The sequence below is a fragment of the Chamaea fasciata genome, unplaced genomic scaffold (assembly GCF_029207755.1).
Source record: "Chamaea fasciata isolate MVZ Bird 193981 ecotype frontalis unplaced genomic scaffold, bChaFas1.0.hap1 SCAF_1, whole genome shotgun sequence".
Lineage (NCBI taxonomy): Eukaryota > Metazoa > Chordata > Aves > Passeriformes > Sylviidae > Chamaea > Chamaea fasciata.
In genome coordinates, this window is record NW_027094086.1 from 103992626 (window position 1) to 104009937 (window position 17312).

The 17312-nt window shown below is 36.6% G+C and overlaps 1 protein-coding gene across 26 annotated transcripts in view; it reads right to left on the reverse strand.

Moving 5' to 3' along the window:
• The window catches only part of CLASP2 (cytoplasmic linker associated protein 2), a 142110-nt gene that overhangs the window by 1129 nt on the left and 123669 nt on the right, over positions 1–17312 (reverse strand). For all 26 annotated transcript variants that reach the window (XM_066191626.1, XM_066191599.1, XM_066191631.1 and 23 more), the window contains 9 exons: positions 15479–15622; positions 11673–11816; positions 11212–11318; positions 9984–10137; positions 9024–9252; positions 4467–4660; positions 3542–3670; positions 1663–1869; positions 448–564 (listed from right to left, as the gene is read on the reverse strand). In XM_066191626.1, the coding sequence (XP_066047723.1) occupies positions 448–564; positions 1663–1869; positions 3542–3670; positions 4467–4660; positions 9024–9252; positions 9984–10137; positions 11212–11318; positions 11673–11816; positions 15479–15622 (1425 nt within the window). The remainder of the gene's footprint in view (positions 1–447; positions 565–1662; positions 1870–3541; positions 3671–4466; positions 4661–9023; positions 9253–9983; positions 10138–11211; positions 11319–11672; positions 11817–15478; positions 15623–17312) is intronic.

The following is a 17312-nucleotide window of genomic DNA, read 5'->3' on the forward strand; positions in this document are numbered from 1 at the left end:
TTATTATTTCAAATCAGAGGTACTGAAAAGACTGGTGAAGGCAAAGTAACAAGGAGCAAGAATAAATGAAACTGCTGTATGTAAGATGCACATACTATGTTCCTTGTTTTTCAATCAGAGCTTGCATGAAAAGAGACAAGAAACACTGATAGGAAAAGCCTGCTGAACACAGCCATTACCACTACTAACAGCCTACAAGGAACTGAATGCATTAAAAAGCAGTAAGAAACACAGTTTAGTAATCATCTTAATGCTGAAGTTTGTACACTTGCATAAAGATCTGTGGACTCTCAGCTTTAAATATTTTACGGTGAAGTCATATTAATATAACTGATAGTCTCTTTCAAGTGTACACTTCACTGAAAGTTTCTGGCAATGGCAACCAAAATGCAAATGCATAGATGCAATTAGGAGCCAAAATGTCTTTAAATGGTATCTTCTACTTACTTTACTGCCAGTGAGTTGACTGAGATGTGGTTTTAGTTCATCACCAATTACTGCATGAATGGCTACAAGGCAGAAAACACATGCCTTACGAACACTGCTCTCTGAATTATCATAACCCTAGAAAGCAATAAAATTAACATTAATACCTTATCAGTTAATGATTAAAAGCCCCAGGATGCTATTTACTTATTTACTGTAATAAATACATTGAAGTCTATGGTAAATTAATGCCAGTGTAGCCCAACAAAGCATTCCAACAAAAAAAACAAACACGCAAATACAGAGCATGCAGTTAAAAAGCAGGCTGCATATTAATCACCATTGATAATAATTTTCCAGGCTGAATTTAAAACCCACACAGTCCTGTTCATAAGTTACACTGAAAACAGAGCTGCTGCCATGCAATAGGTAAGCACATAAGAGAACTTTTCTAGATTATACAGGTGTTTACTTAAAGCAAGATCACTCACAATTTAGGGCTTCCTGACTCTGAATGAAGAACCCTCTTAACAGTTAAAGACTCTTCTGTTTCACCCCATGCATGGCTGTCTCACTCAGACTCAGGGCCCTTTTCTGCCTCTATTTTCCTGCAGATGTATGAGTGGATCACACCCACTAATAAAGACAGAAATCTGCAGAATGCAGCTGCCAACTCCAAAAAGTCTTGATCCATGAAGGAAATTAATGCATTTTGGCTCTTGATATAATACAAAGGTGGTAGAAAATTCAGTTTTGAAGACAAAGGAAGAGAAAACTTGGATATCCTTCTAATTTTATTCAACTTTATAAAACTCCTTCTTTCTTTTTTCCTCCCAAAAGCCCCAGCTGATAAAATCCTACAATTACGCACATATAAAACATGGACAATTTCACACCAGATTATGTAACTTGGAAAAAGTACAAACAACAAAGAACTATCTTTGAACTAAAAGTGTCTGCCAAGCTTACCTATAACCAGGACCTTAAATACTACTGAGATTTCCTGAGTCCTAATCATGGCTATAATTTAGCTCCCTGCTGATCAGAGAGATTGTTCCCACTATCCAAGGTATTTTTGGGTCAAGGCAGCCATCAACTATCAGACAAGTGAAACAGTTCATGAGAACAAAGTAGTATATTTTTAAAAAGTCTTTGCAATTCATATGTATACAATTTCTTTTTATTGGTCTGCTTGGTCTTTTTCCCTCTCTATTTTCTTCTTTCTTCTCTCCTTACCTGTATTAGACCTGGCACAATCTCTGGTAAAAGCTGAGTAAGGGTTTCTTTAGATACTCTTTCTATAACTTTTGTCTGCATTTTGATTGCAGCCAGGTTAATGGGGTAATCTGCAGTTTGGATAATTGGACAGAGAACTTTGATGCACTGATCTGGGCTAATGGAAGTGGCTAGCATGGAAGCAGCTTCTTCAGCAGATCTCACCACCTATTGAAGGAAAAAAACACAGAGAAGCAATTTACATGAGACTCTTACTCTGTGGTCCATTTTCTGGCAGTAATGGTCATGAACGTAAAAATTTCCTATCAAGACCTCTGCAATATAATAGAAAAATGTGAAGAGACCAGCCGTTGGACATTATTTCTTAAAAATACAATTCTTCCCAATATTCTGTGGCTACCATGCCCTTGGTAGTACACATCAGCTTTCCCAAGCTGTGTGTTCAATAGGATCTGGAATTTCTGTATTCTGCATACCCTCCAACTACATACTGAAATATCACCCCCTTTGTAAACATCTAATTTCTTGTGCTGTCGTTTGTTATTGCCTGTTAGGTCAATGATCACTGATAAAACATGTTTTCACATTCATTTCAAAGGTGTGTTTAATGACATGGGTAGACTGCTAACTGTACAAGCCAATCTAGCTGTTTTTTCTTCCCCTATAATTTTGAAAGAAACTATGACAACAGAGTACTTTAGGCCTGAAGAATATGCAGAACAAGCAGAACAAGAATAATTAGGTAGGACTTCAACAGGTACACAAGCTCAAAACACAACAAGGGCACCACAGAGAAAATTAAAATCTGATCTTCACATTAGTGCTGGGGGGGTATCTGCCATCTAACAAGGGAAACCACTGTACAGAATGAGTGGCTGTACACCAGTGATGTACAAAAACCTCCAGAACTTTCTCACCATCCTGGTCCTCCTTTACTCTCTCTCTCCTAACACACAAAATGATAGAAAAAAGTCACAGGAACAGAGAAGGAATGATGGGGAAATGACACTGCAATAAATACAGGATATGAAACAAATCCAGAGAGCACAGGGAAAAGAGAAATAAGTATCAAATGAGTGATTAAGTCCTGGGATGGGAGGAATTGAAGGTGACTTAAAAACCTGAAACTCCACAGTAAATTCCACAAAGTGCCCCTGCATGGGGAAGATGTACTCATTTAGTAATAAAGATGGATTCTTTCTACAGCATCAGTGACACTGATGTCAGAAGTTCAATATTGGGTTCGTTACTGTATCTGTGTTTCCTATAGTCACACCCACTGTCCTTTATTGTGTGTGCAGGCATTGCAAATAACTCTGAGCAAGGTTACATTTACCCTTCTCCTGAATCCCCTCACTATTCCTGGCACAAGCACTGCCCCTACTGACATATTCCCATGCATTTTCCCCTAACACCATTCAAAGCAATGCTCTCAAATGGAGCAGAATGGAAAGGCCTGACAATTCCTTGTCTCATCTCTCAATCATAAATCTCACTGAAATCCAAAAGCTTGTCTTAAATCTCTAGGACACCTGTATTTGCCTTATGATGTCAAACAAGGAAAAAGCACCTTTCAGTTATTCCTTGAAGAGCCGTGGTGACACACAGCTGGTTACACTGTCCTATGGGATGGCACCCAAGGCAATTGTTATTAGGGATGATATTTACCATTCAAGAGCTTTTAGAACTGCAGGGGTTTTTTTGCTTGCATACGCATGTTAACTAATAACATCATTGTCATTAAACATATAATAATATGCTTGTTATTAAAAAAAATACTTCCTCAGTAAGAACTGATTATTTAACATTTTTCAGACAGCTCTTTCATTCTGTAATAATTTTTTATAACCTTAAACAAAAAAAAAAACTGGTTACTGACCTCCTTATGAGGATCCTTATGCGCTTCTAATGTCTTCATGATTGTGAGCTCTGCATAATTCTTAAACCTTGCTGGCTGGTTTCTTAGAATTTCTCTTAGAACTTTCAGTGCCAAAGCTCTAATTGCATGCTAAAGATTCAATATTAAAATAAATGAGTTATGCATCTCTAAACAGGCATGTGCTTTTAACATTTGTTCAGCTGCTGGAAAAGTCTTTAATAATGTAAAAAAATATCAGATTATGCTTTCCCCACATATGCAGTCTGAATCCAGTGTTAACAAATAAAAGTAGGAAAAAAAATCTCTTCAATCTCTCTTTCAGCAGAAAATTCAGGTGACATATCATAAACACACTGCTAAATTAATCTGACTTATCTAGTTGACTTATCTATCAGAAGTTAAGTTGCAAACACAAGGACTGATAAAACCATCATGCAACTACATTTTTTAGTTTCATTTTACAATTATTTTAAAAATCAAATACGAGTACTAGTGTCTTTTTGATGCTCATTAATTTCAGAAACATGGCCTTTGTAGAGAACTATTACAAAGAAGTCAGTCTCTTCACAATGACTATTACTGTATTTTAGAAATCAATTTTTAAATGCTTTGCCACATATGATGTTTTGATATTCTAGATTAATTCAGAAGCTATAAACAGATAAGCTTTGAATTTCAGTGCAGTAATGTTTCATTCAATGTATCATGTCAGAATCCACAAATAGGAATCCTGGAGAAGTTAAGCATGCCCTTTTCACCATCAGAGCAATCAGACTTCATGACATTTCTGTATTTCCATAGTCTTTTTGTTTTTCCACCACCAACTGGGATTTGTGCCCTTCCTACAACTCATACAAATGTCAAAGGTACTGAAAGTAAGCCATGCATTTTGTTAACATTCTCTACTGGATGTTTCTGAATATACCTCTTTATCTCCAAGCGTTTCAAGCAGCAGAAGTAGTATTGTTTTGAAGTGCTCATCCCAAACACCAAAAGACTCTTCCTGAGTTAACTTCATGAGCTCATACAGGGCAGCCTTTCTTTCTTCAACTCTCTCATTATGGTTTGATAACTCTTTCAGTAGCTCTGCAACCAGATCAGAATGGTCCATGGGAGGCTCTGTCAAAAAGAAATGCACAAACACAATTATTGCAAATAAATATTAGTGCCTGTTGTACAACTAAAGGATACTTTCTAGTATGACTTGTTCACTTTTGAGCATGCTTTTGGTTTTTTCCCCACATTTGCCTTCAAGAATTGCAGTTTGGCTACTACATTTTCAGTGCAGCCAACATTGCTGAACAAGCTTACAATCCCTCTCCCCAACCCCTACAATGATACAGCAAAATCCCCCTTGCACGCTGGTCTAATGCAGGAGTTTTTAGGCTGGCAGTACCACTAAGTACTCTGCATCCTTTTAAATTTGATCTATACATGAAGGGCTATCTTTCCCATATGACCTCTCTGTTCAAGATGAAAAACGTTCTCTGTTAGTATTACAGAACTGTTTGGACTTTTGCAAGCCATGATTCCACAACAATAGCTAGGTTGCTAAAACAAACGGGGAAAAAAAAAAACCTACAACAATGGTTCTTGGTACAAAAGAACTGAAATAAAGGCAAACCAGGGCTATTAGTCCCACAGATCCCAAAACCAATTCATTAAGAGATGGCTCAGGATTTTAGTTTTGATTAGAAAGGATTCCATGATAAGGGAAAAACACATTAGTAACACAACCTATATTTGTACACATTGGAGTGCAAACAGTGATCTGCAAACAGTCAAAAAACTTAAAAATGGTCTTAATGAAAACTTGAGTATCAACTTAGTACCTTTATTCCATCATTGAGACCCATTTAGCCTTTAAGAAAGGCAAGTATATAGCTTCCATCTTTGCACTGAAACTTTTGGATAAATAAACAGAAACATGCCTTCTCCTAAGTCAAAAATTTGGAAGTTCTGGCATACAATGCACATGCACTGCACCTTTCCTGAAATCACTGCATGTATTAATTAACACATGAAATACATCCTCCATAAAAAATTAACTATTTATCATACACTGAGAAACCACAGCCCTTGAACATCTTTCATTACTGTATTCAGTACTGTAACTTACAAATACTGTACAAAGCACTTGTACAAAGAAAACAGTAAAAGCTGAATACCACAGAATTAAATATCTTAATATCACACACCAGCTACTGTAAAAATCATGCTGGTTTCGAACCCCAGATTATGTTTTGCATGAATAAACAGGAGCACCAGCATCTGAAAGCAAACTACAAACACTTCTGCTGCCTCTGTGTTAATGGGTGATTAATGTTTGACTAAAGGGCAGATTGAAATTGCATTAGGTGAGTTATTATTTAAAGCAGATGAGCAGAATGGACAGTCATTTTTATGTAAGCAAGAGCATTACTTTTACTGGCAGCACTATTACACTTGTTCTACCAAACTGTAAGGATTATAGCTATAGCAAATCCTATTTCAGGGAATGCATATTGACAGTTCATTAGAAAAACTACTCATATCTTTTTAAATAAAGTATTTTCATCATGGTGTCATCTTAAATGTATGGATGGAAGGGTTAAAGAGAGGGGAAGGTAACAGCTGTGTCCATGCAGGAATAAGGGCAGGAAAGAAGCTCCAGTAGTGGACTACGCAACTGAAAAACATGAAGATAACCAAGAGGGATGTGCCTTTTCAGCTTGCCTTCTCCATTCCTTTGTATGACTTAGCACCCAGCACTTCATTTCTAAACATTCTCCAGGTAAGAATGGAGAAGCATAAAATAAATCATGTTCAAAGTCTACTCTCAAAATTTCTTTTTCATAAAGGAAACAACACAAATGAAGGAGAGCAGATGCAACTGCTTCATTTGAATGAATTAAAATATGCATTAGAGAGATAAATAATTGATGAGGGACAGCTCCTCTCAAACCAATCAAATAATATCCTTTTGACAGGATAAACACTGTAGGGGTTAAAAGGGAACATGCAGGAATGTCGTGAATTTTGGGAAAATTTTCCTACTGCCACTCACAGGATCTTAATATAAAGCTATGCAAACATGTTGGCCAAAAAAGCAATCAAAGAAAGTGCAAAATTTGATTAATCACTTGCAGGGTGACTGGATTATAAATGGCTTTCTATTAATCCAGGAAGATATGAGCGATGTCCTTGCTTGGATGTGTGCAGAGCCTGGTTCTGTTGGATGCCTTTGTTAGTGCTATCAAAGGAATGTGGAGCCAACTTAGGAAATCTGTAGATGACATCACTTTAGGAACAATCACAAACATTCTGGAGAAGAGGGTAAGAACTGAAAATTATCAAAGGAATGGTCTGAAAGAAAAAGGATGCCAAGTGTAAAGCAAGACACAGAAGCAGAAATCTTAAGCACATATACAAAGTGGGAGGTAAAACGGAAGATGTTTGTAAAGTGCAATCCATGGAAGTAAGCTGAAATAAAGAAGCTTCTTTGGAGAAGAACACATTTTCAAACAGACTATGAACTGTTTTTAAGGAGTCTGGAAGTGACTTAGAGAGCCACATTTCCATATGCTTCAGATAAAGAACATTTCCCTTGGGGAAAAAAAACCAAAGTGGAAGCGGCTGGAAGATTTAGGCTGTTATTCTGAAAACTTTTTTACTGTAAGAGAGGTAAAACACTCAGTTGTGAATCATGTGAGGCACACTGTAGCATCACCTCCACTGAAAATTTTCAACTGCCAGACAAACCATCTGTGGAATACACATTCCTGCCCCAGTGCTGTTGACAGAACTGTATGAGCAGCTAAGGTTTTCCCATCTAGCCTTGTATTTCCACATTCTTCTGTCAGTAATGCATGACAAGATAGCTGGGAATCCAGTACTAACAAAATTTTGTGTCAGGAACAAGCAGCAATTCTGTGGAGTTTCCAAAAACTGCTATCTAATGTCAAATGAACCCTTCAGGTTAATGGGGAAAGTGTGTAACTTGCAACAGAGGAGTTGTAGGCACAAGGTATTTTGTCAAGTGTATCTTTTCTCTTGCACACTTTTTGTAAATGATCCCAGATAAAATTCTAAAAGTAACATGCAAATGACAGAACGTTTATGATATAACTAAATACTAAGGGTGAACAACACAGGGATGAAAGCAAGCACTTCATCAAGATCCATTAAAGAGCAGACCTAAATAATGCATTGCACTACTCTTCCAACCAGGACAAACTAATACTGGATAGGGATGCTTCATTCCAGCCAGTCATGAGTTGTTACAAAACTGGATCATGCCGGCACAGCACATACTGCATCTGGTTTAATGCAATACCCAAAAATAAGTTGTCAGAAGGTAGAAGGAGGCTTCTCCCATGTAATACAAGATCCCTTAATACAGAATCTCGAACATAACCTGGCTCTTTATGTGGATGGCAAAGCTATTTAGTTATTAATACATACACGACATGATTTGTAAAACTGTGCCTTTCCCTCCATCTTTTTCGGGAGATAATATTTGGCTACACTATATGCTTCTTCATGATATGTAAGAAAAAGCAAAGAAAAATGCACCATTCTTGGATCTGGTTTTGATTTAATGCAAACTTAAATCCAACTTACAGAATAGGTAAATAAAACAGCATGTCAAAAAATAATTTTGTTGTTCAACAGTTTCTATAACACATCTTTTGCAGAATGACAAAAAGCAAAACAGGTAAAAAGGAGATGATTAGTTTGTCCCTTGCTATTAAGAAAGTGTTTACTTAAAAACTTAATCTATAGCTGAACAACAGTGAATACCAGATTGTAAGAACCGCTGACTATTTAGGAAAATAATGGTAGTAGTGGTACTTTGGAACCTTCTTAACATACAGACATGAAAAAATACCCAAAGATATGGGGAGAAATATCACAAAGATGATCTGGAAGTCTACAAAACAGCAATCCTTTGTTGGGGAATATGAATAATCCATATTCCTAGATTTGCATGGTCTAGATGAACCAGCTTCTGGCTAAAAAGCTTTATTTTGTTTCATTTAAAAAGAATGTTTAGTCAATAGAAAATGCCAATGTCATGTTTCAAATACAAACACATTACTAACAAAATACTTAATCTTTCACCTAATTCCCAAACTGGTTTGATCCGGTTTTAGTTTCTTTCTGTAAATCTTTTCTCCACCCTCCTGCTCTAAATTTCAATCATAAAACAATGTGATAAGTAAATTTATACTGGCAATACTGATACAGGATGTGCTACCAGAAGTATGCAACTTAGTTCAACATTTCTTTCATTTTTACCCTTAGTCTCTATAAATACCAGGTAATCCAACAATGTAACTCAAAGAGATGACTAAAAAATAGACTAATTCAAAAGACAGCATTTTTAAAAACCTCTCGAGGAAGTGATACATATATTCCTAATAATAACTTCAGAAACTGAGCAGCAAGGCAGAAAATCTCATCCTTTTTCTTCTAGCACAGAATGTAACCTGAATCTTACCATCAGGGAACTGCTCTGCATCGTCATCAAACATGGCTTCTTTCAAAGCAGATTTATTAAATGGGCTGATACCATCAGAATAATTGTATGGGTTGTAATCTCGTGAGCGTGGTGAGGAGTGGGGAGGCATGGTGTTGAGTAATGATGTTTTGTTATCCAGAGCTGTCCGACCTGTATCGCTCACACCACTTCCCGCTCTCATGTCCACTATTCCAGAAGCACTGCAAATCTGCAGGAGAGGAAGTATCACAGGAGCAAGTGAAATACACTCTTGCACCTTTCAATTAACTACAGCATTAATTCATTTATGTAGCAAAAACCTAATAAATTTCAAAATGCTTAGAATTTTCAAACTAGCCTTTAAATAAGAAGTCTGGGTTCCCTAAACTTTGCTTTCCTTAAAAAAACTAGACAAAAATAAAAACAAAAAAGGGGAAAGTGTATGTTGTAAAAAAAATTTCAAAAACCAGAAACAATTGTATTTGATTTCAAAAGTCTGATGCAAAATAATTAAAAAACATATTTAAACATATTCATATGTGGCAAGTTCAACAAATCTTAAACCTAAAGTTCCACAGAATTGGAATTCTGAAATATTGCATGTAGCACATAACAGCCCACAGCTTTTGGACACAATCCAATAAAAGAAAACAAAAAATGCAGAAAACCATATATTAGGGTGCAAACTTTTCAAAAGCTTTACTCCACCTGTTTTGCAAGACCACTGGTTTTTAAAACTGCTAACATGTTAAACAGAGTGCTACTTAAAATCAGCATTTATATTTTCAAAATGTGGTTCAAGACCAGGAACATATTTTTCTAAAGCTCTGAAGTAATTCTGGAGAAATGTCCAATTTAAGAAGAATATAAACCTCCTGAAACAGAAGCTCTCCCATCTGTAATCAATCAGACACTGGCTTAGTTTGCTGATACCAACATGGACTGAGTTTAAATACTCACCGTATCGCCATCGTCCTTTTTGGCATCTCGTTTTACAGGCTCATTCATATCTTCCTGACTACGAAAACTGAAATTCTGAATGGCTTCAGTGACTCCACGAAGAGAGCTGTAAATATCCTCAGAATTCATGTTTTCAGTATCATAGTCAAATGCACTGTGAGCCACAGAGAAGGACAGAGGAATTAGGACAGATTTATTTTGTGATTCTGGTTTTTTTTAAGTCACATTAGCAGGTAACTACAGAGATTCAGAAAATATCACTATAATTATTACTTTTCTTGAAATACGTTAAGAACGCTGTCTCTTCACAATACAAAACGGCGTTAAGGTATACCTTAGCAAGTGTATTACCACTGACACAGAAAGGACTGGAAATAGCTAAGGGAAAAGCTACATTAGGAACCAGCACCTGCCTGAAGAAATTTCTTTCGCTCTGTTTTACTCAGCTGAATGTAAAACAACTGGAATTTTTACACCGTCCTCACATTCTGAAAAGAGTCCTAAAGTACGGAGTGCTGATAAAACTCAACAGCAAATTGACTGGTAAAAGCTAAATTACGAAGTCTACTTTGCTGACAACATCATTAGTATAAAAAACATTTGTAAACTATTACTTCTTTAGTCTCCCTAATATTAAATCTTGACAACCCAGTGATGTTGGTTTTGGCTGGAATAGACTTAACTTTCCTCATAGTAGCTGGTATGGGGCTATGCTTTGGATTTGTGCTGGAAACAGGGTTGTTAACATAGGGGTGACCCTCCACTGGAAGTAATGAATTCCTTGTCTGTATGTTGCTTGCACATTGCTTTTGCTTCACCTAATTAATTGTCTTTATCTCAGTTTTCTCTTTTTTATATTCTGATTGTCCCCTGTATCCCACCACAGGGATATTAAGTGGCTGTGTGATGCTTAGTTGTCAACTGGGGTTAAGCCATGACATCAGATGACATATTCTAACACTTGTTAGAGAAGCACGCTTACGCTTGTTCTCTTGCTAATCCATTTGCCTTCCAAGATGTACAGCCCTTTCCCACCTCAGGCCAGCATGTCAGATCCTTCAGGGAGGCTGAGCAGTTCACTGTCATTCTATGGAGGAAGGGGGATTATTTCTGGGCATCTGCCATTTTCTTCAAGATTTTGCCCATTCTTTGATTGTTGGGGTTACGTTTTTGAGCAATGTGTTATAAGCCCTAGATGTAGAAATGTAACACCACCAGCCTGCATTACCTTGGTGACAAAGTGTTCTGTGATGTATTGGTTGGGGAAGTGAGAGGACTTGACCAACTTGCTGGAGAGCGTGGAGTAGGTCTTGTTAAAGGACTTCCCATTGATCCCTGGAGGAGGAGAGGTGAGAAAAGATACTCTAGTAAGACTAAAAGTTTCCCTTTTAACACTATATTTATTATGATAATTATTTTCTGGTGCCCAGAACCATCTGAAGAGCTTCAAGTAAATTCCTGGACTGTCTAACCCATTAGTAGTAACTTCAATCCTGTGTAACTTTGAAATTAGAAAGTACTAGATAAACTACTTTTAGGAGGCACATTCAAACTTATTAAGTCACTTGGAAGCAATGCAGACGTAGAAACTGTAATTCTGGAGGAAAAAGTAAGGCATTCCATGAAGTGCTACTAAGATAGGTTTCTACACAGTCACTTCAGAAAGAATAGAAACAGAAGTGTGGATACCTGACCACTGTTGCCTGTATTTCGGAGGTGATTGTGGAGAAGCTTTGTGGCTCCATCCTGAAATGTTTTTGGTAAAGCACCCAATAACATTGTAAACTCTGGAGTGTTGAGTTCAAAAAGGGAAATCAGCACTGACTGGGCAGCCTACAAAAAGAAAACACAAACTGAAGACGTTAATTAGAGCTTTGAAGTAATTTAATCAGCAAAAGAAGCTGTAATGAGTGGTAATCACAAAATGCGACTTAAGTCTCCATCAAGCTTGAATAAAGATGTTAACAGATATGAACAAAAGCAATTCATATTTGCTGGTAAGCTGGAAGTTCTGATTTTGGTAAATTCAGGCACACAACTATCATTGTAACAAGCAGTCTTTCAGAAATGTGCTTTTCAACCGCCCTAGCCCCATAGCCCTACTCAGGGGAAAAAAAAAAATTGAAGGAATTTGCAAAATGGCTTTAAGGGTTTGGGAAGCTGAAAAAATTTAGAGAGAGAAATGAAACACACCAGGCAGGAGCAAACGTGATCCCTTCTACTGAGTTCAGCAAGTGGTAATTACAGATGCTAACTCACTTGCTTGAAAAGGACCAGTTAGCACTGTAGAAATTAAAACAAACCCAACCAAACAAGATAGCCTAATCTGGAATAAGACAGTAGTGATCACAGCACTTGATACTCCTTGTAACTTACCCTACAGCCAAGCTAGTTAACCTTGCCTCTGCTTCCTTTAACCTTTCTAAAAGGTAGGCAAACATAATAGGCAATGAAATTTAGCTGATTACATATTCTGAAAATAAAAACTGTGGAGTAGTTTGTACTGGATGTCACCTCCCATACTCTCAATTTAATCAGTTCATACTAACCATCACATTTATCCTACAGCATGTTTTACATATATTGGGTTTTTTTTTTACTTCAATAAAAAAATGAGCTCTCTCTACTAACAAAGCAACACAGTAAATTACACAGTAGTTGTATTCCCTCTAGTACAGGAACTGCTGATAGAATGACTTAAGTTATGTTTGTACAGTTTGATGAAGATTCACAAGATAGTGTAACAAATCTGACAACAGAGTAACTAAAGTAACAAGTGCAAAGAAGAACTGGAGGAAGTTCTCCAGAATTACTTTGCAGCAAAAGACTGTGGTTGTAAGATTAACCAACTACGTGTAGTTTATACAGCTCACCATCAAGGTCTGCCATGCACTGGAGAGAACCAGTGCCCCATGCTAGACAGAATGATAGGCAGCTTGCTTAAACACCAACACACTCCAAGCAAGCAGTTTAGAAAATGCTTTTAGACATTTATTTCCCTCCTTTTGCTTCCAGAGCAATGAACTGTAGCCTTTTTTAATTAAAAGTGGAAAGCCAAGGTATGAGTACACATACCTGTACACATCTCAGTATTAAGTTTACTGACAAAAATCCTAGCATGTCAGATTGCCACAAATTATCTTTGCATACTCGTGACTGGTTGTTTTCTTTAACTTTTATTTCCTTCTCCCTTTGATAGCTTTCCCTTCATGTGATCACACTGAATGTCCTCTGCAATCTGTCTGATGTTTCTCTTGTCCTTGTTGTTTTTAATGGTCAGTCTTTTTAGCAAAATTGACACAAAACAAAACGAAGACAAATCCAGCAGCTGAGCACAGGTTTGGGAATCACCACATTCACTTTTCTGTCTGGTTAGCCCATCTCCACACCTTAACACTTTGTCTGTTTAAGCTGCTATTAAGAGAACACAACAGGCAGTCCAGGACTGTATCAGGACACATAACCTCAAGTCTGCCCAAAATAAAGGTCTGCTTAAAGTATCAAAATTGATACTGATGTGTAGAAGGTTTTCAATGCAATTAGCTATTTTCTCTTCTTCTTCCTTGCCAAAACCCCCCTGTATTTTAGAATTTTTGGAGGTTTTTATTCTCCCCAGCATAAGGTCTCTCCTGAGATTAAAATTCACTCACATAGAGATCATCTTTAAAAGAGTGAAATGAGGATTAGACGTATTTCTTTGGTTTTGCTTTCTTCTTAGAAAATTTCTAGGAATAGATTCAAACTCTTTCCAGAAGCATTCTAATCTTAGAATAAATCTAAGTCTGAAACACAATTTACCTTCCAGAAAGAAGTCCCATGCCACTGAACTACACTAAGAGTGCTCCATTTCAGACTAATAAGCTAGGATTTTAGTTAGCACTGGAACTGTTTTTGCTAAGGAAAAAACCAAACTCATGAATTACACAGAAATTACTTAGAAAAAGCTTTTAATTTAAAGAAACCACATTAAGTGCTATAAAGCTTATTAAGCTAAATAAAATTAAAAAGCCTGTGATAGCAGGTTGAGAAGACTGTTAAGAGAATTAAACATTTTAGACTATCAGAATAACTCTTTTGACTTCTTATTGGCAAAATTTTATTCTCAAGAGTTAAAGGACTTTTGCAGTTAGTTGCCTCAAAGAGCTGTGTTATGGAAAGAAAAAATAAAATCCAAAAACTTACATAATTTAGGTGTTCCAGATGATTAAACTCATTGGTAATTCTTTCCATGATTCAGTTACTTATTGACATAAAAATGCTTATTAGAGTTACGAACCATCAGATAAGACAGCTTGCCACGTGTCTCAGTACTAAAACTTCACTGATTTAGAAGATAGTGCTGCTCCAATTCCCCTCCTGTTTTATGATCTTTTATATGTTACTAGAACATGATACCCAGGCAAGCAAAGTCCATTGGGTGTAATGTATTACTGTTCTCTCAAACTCATTAAGTTATGCAAGAAGCAAATGACTAAAACATTACATCCAATATAAAAACTCTCTGGTGTTTTATAATTATTTATTACAAACATTCCAGATACCAAGTCTTGTAAGTTATTTTTGTTTTCTTCACATTACATTTTGTAAGACAGCTCCTACTATTCCCTCCTAAACAAAGGAAGTTGCTCTTTCCAGAAAAAAAGCAGCAGCCATAACTCAAACTTAACTGAAAGCAGCAAAACAAATCTCAACAAATGAATTGTTGCAGCTTTTCAAACTGCAGAAACAGACAGAAAAAAACATAGATGAGTTAGTTTTCTCTGTCATAGGCACTTGGACTGAGGAACCATAAAAGCTACATTTTGTACTGTTAACACGCTGGAAATGGCAGCTACACAGCATGACCTGTAACCATCAGAACAACGAAACTCTATTCCATCAAACTGCAAATAAAATAAAAAGATTTTTTGCTTTCTACAAACTGAAGCACTGTTTAGAAACCTTTTCCAAGGACTGCACTAATACATTTCTTATGGTTATTTAGTATCCTTACTATATCAATGTAGCTTACAAATGTTAATTTTCACTTCCTGTCATTATGTGGAAAAGGGGGCTTTGCACTGGAAGTGCAGCATTGCAAGAATAAGCCTATGATACTACCTTATCAAAGCACAAACTTTCTTTGTGCAAGGCTCAACAACTACCTACCTACCTGTTGTTAAAAAAGGACTCTAGAAAATCCAACAGAGATTAGACTGAGATTGTTATCAAATTTACCAACTCATTCCTGTTACAAATGTGCTATTTCGTATCACAGGGGGTGGTCTCTGAGGTAATATTAAAACTGTACAAAAAATGGCAACTAAATAGATTTTAGTACTAGACAGTACTTGCAATGAAGAATGATAAATTATGAAACAGAATCTCAACATATTAACTTATATAAAAACACAACCATAATGGAGAGTTTCAGGATGTTAATTTAAAATTTTTACTTAAGTATTCTTAATTACCTGGAATGTTTTGCAATTCTAAGGACACATAAACAAACATACCTTCCTAACATCTGAGCTCTTGGGTTCTGTGGTCCAGGTGATGATTCGAGACACTGCTAACCTAGTTTCACTTGAATTTACAAAATCTCCTGGATCCATCTGTTGCGCAAGAGTTTCTATGTATTTTAGAATTGCAACTTTGACCTGCAAAGAGAAACAGAGTTAGGTGGACAATAAAAATGGTTTGCTGCAAGAACAACTGAGCTCACAGAGTAGTGTTCATGTCCTAAAATAAAGATTTTTTTTTCCAGTTAAACTACATGTTTTCAGCAATATATAATTTTTTGCAATAAAACAATTTCCAAATGGATTTGGCATTTAAAGAAGGAAGTTATTCCACAGAAATTCAAATGGTCATAGAAAGCTGACATTTCACTGCTAGCACATAAAAGACATATCACTGCATATGCAGAAGCCTGTATCTCAAAAAAAAAAAAAAGAAAAGATTCATTCAGAATTATTAAGAAAGTTTTTCAAGTACTAAAATGAAAAATGAACATCATCTGATGAACCAATGATCACTTCTTACTAGCTCCTACCAGGTAATTAACACTCAGTGCTTTTTCATAAAACATCAGGTTGAGCAGTCAGTCTCTGGAAATAAGCCAGAGGGTTTCCATTAAATACTAAAAATATAGGGAATAGAATTTCTAGGAAAGACTTAAGATGGGCCACATGCACACTTTGTTTGAATATATTTAGATGATAGAGACATGGATTTACCAGGAGGACAGAAAACCTCCTGTACTCCTTCATTTATCTGATCATTCTCTTACTCCACAAACCTGTTTTACTCCTCATGCAGAATCCCTGTTTTGTACATCCCAGACTACAGCCTCTCTCTGATTTCTCCAATAGTGCACCACTGCACAGTTTTGGGTAAAAGGCTATTAGCCTGCATAGGTCTAAAATATTTACTTCCTCAGCTTCTACTGCCTCAGAAATTTGTCACCCAATCTGTCAATGAAAGTTGTGGACATTTATTTAGACCATCTACCAGATATAGCTGCTTTTATTTCCACTAGTAATTACAGTGAACCAAAAATACCTGCCAGGAGGGAGAGACCTATGTCCATCATAACCAGAGAGAAAAAGAGTTCTGCGTGTATTTCTGGTTGTTCATGGCTTGTAGTACAACAACTGTTCTGAGCAAAGCTATTTAGAAATTTCTCTTGGTCATGAAACTTGCAAGCTATTAAAAGCTCAAGAAACACTGGCACACAAATGAGAATTAATAATGAATACTTAATTTTCAAAGCAGGTGTTAAAGCTCAACTCCTCTGAACTTACACCATGCAGCAGCTAAATGCTTTCATCTTATGTAGATCAATATCCACAAATGCACACTATTTGCTAGCTATTTTCCAAGGAAAAAAACAAGCCATGAACATGTCTGAAGCAAAAAACCTTGGGCCACGTGGCTTGCCAAATTCAAAGCAATAGCTGACATTTCTAGATTACGTAGGGAAACCGTTGTGACACCACTACATTTGATGAGGATTTAAATAAATCTGATGTAAGCCTTGAAAAGGTTGCTGTTAAGGACTGTAACACTTAGAACACCCAGAGGCATTTCTCCCAATGAAGAGACTCTGAAGTACTGTATCTGAGAGAGCAGGACTATTTAGTGTTCAGACTGCTTCCTGAGGAACTTGCACAAACTACTGCAAAGATGAAGGCTCTCAGACAGAACAGCACTGAACAGAAGATGAACAGAGGGAGTTCTTACTAATAGAGCTTTTTGCAGTGAGACAGATTCCCAAAGCTAAACTTGACAGCTATTTTGAAAAAAAGCTTTTTTTGCTAATTGTTTTTGAGATAAGAAATTCTGATC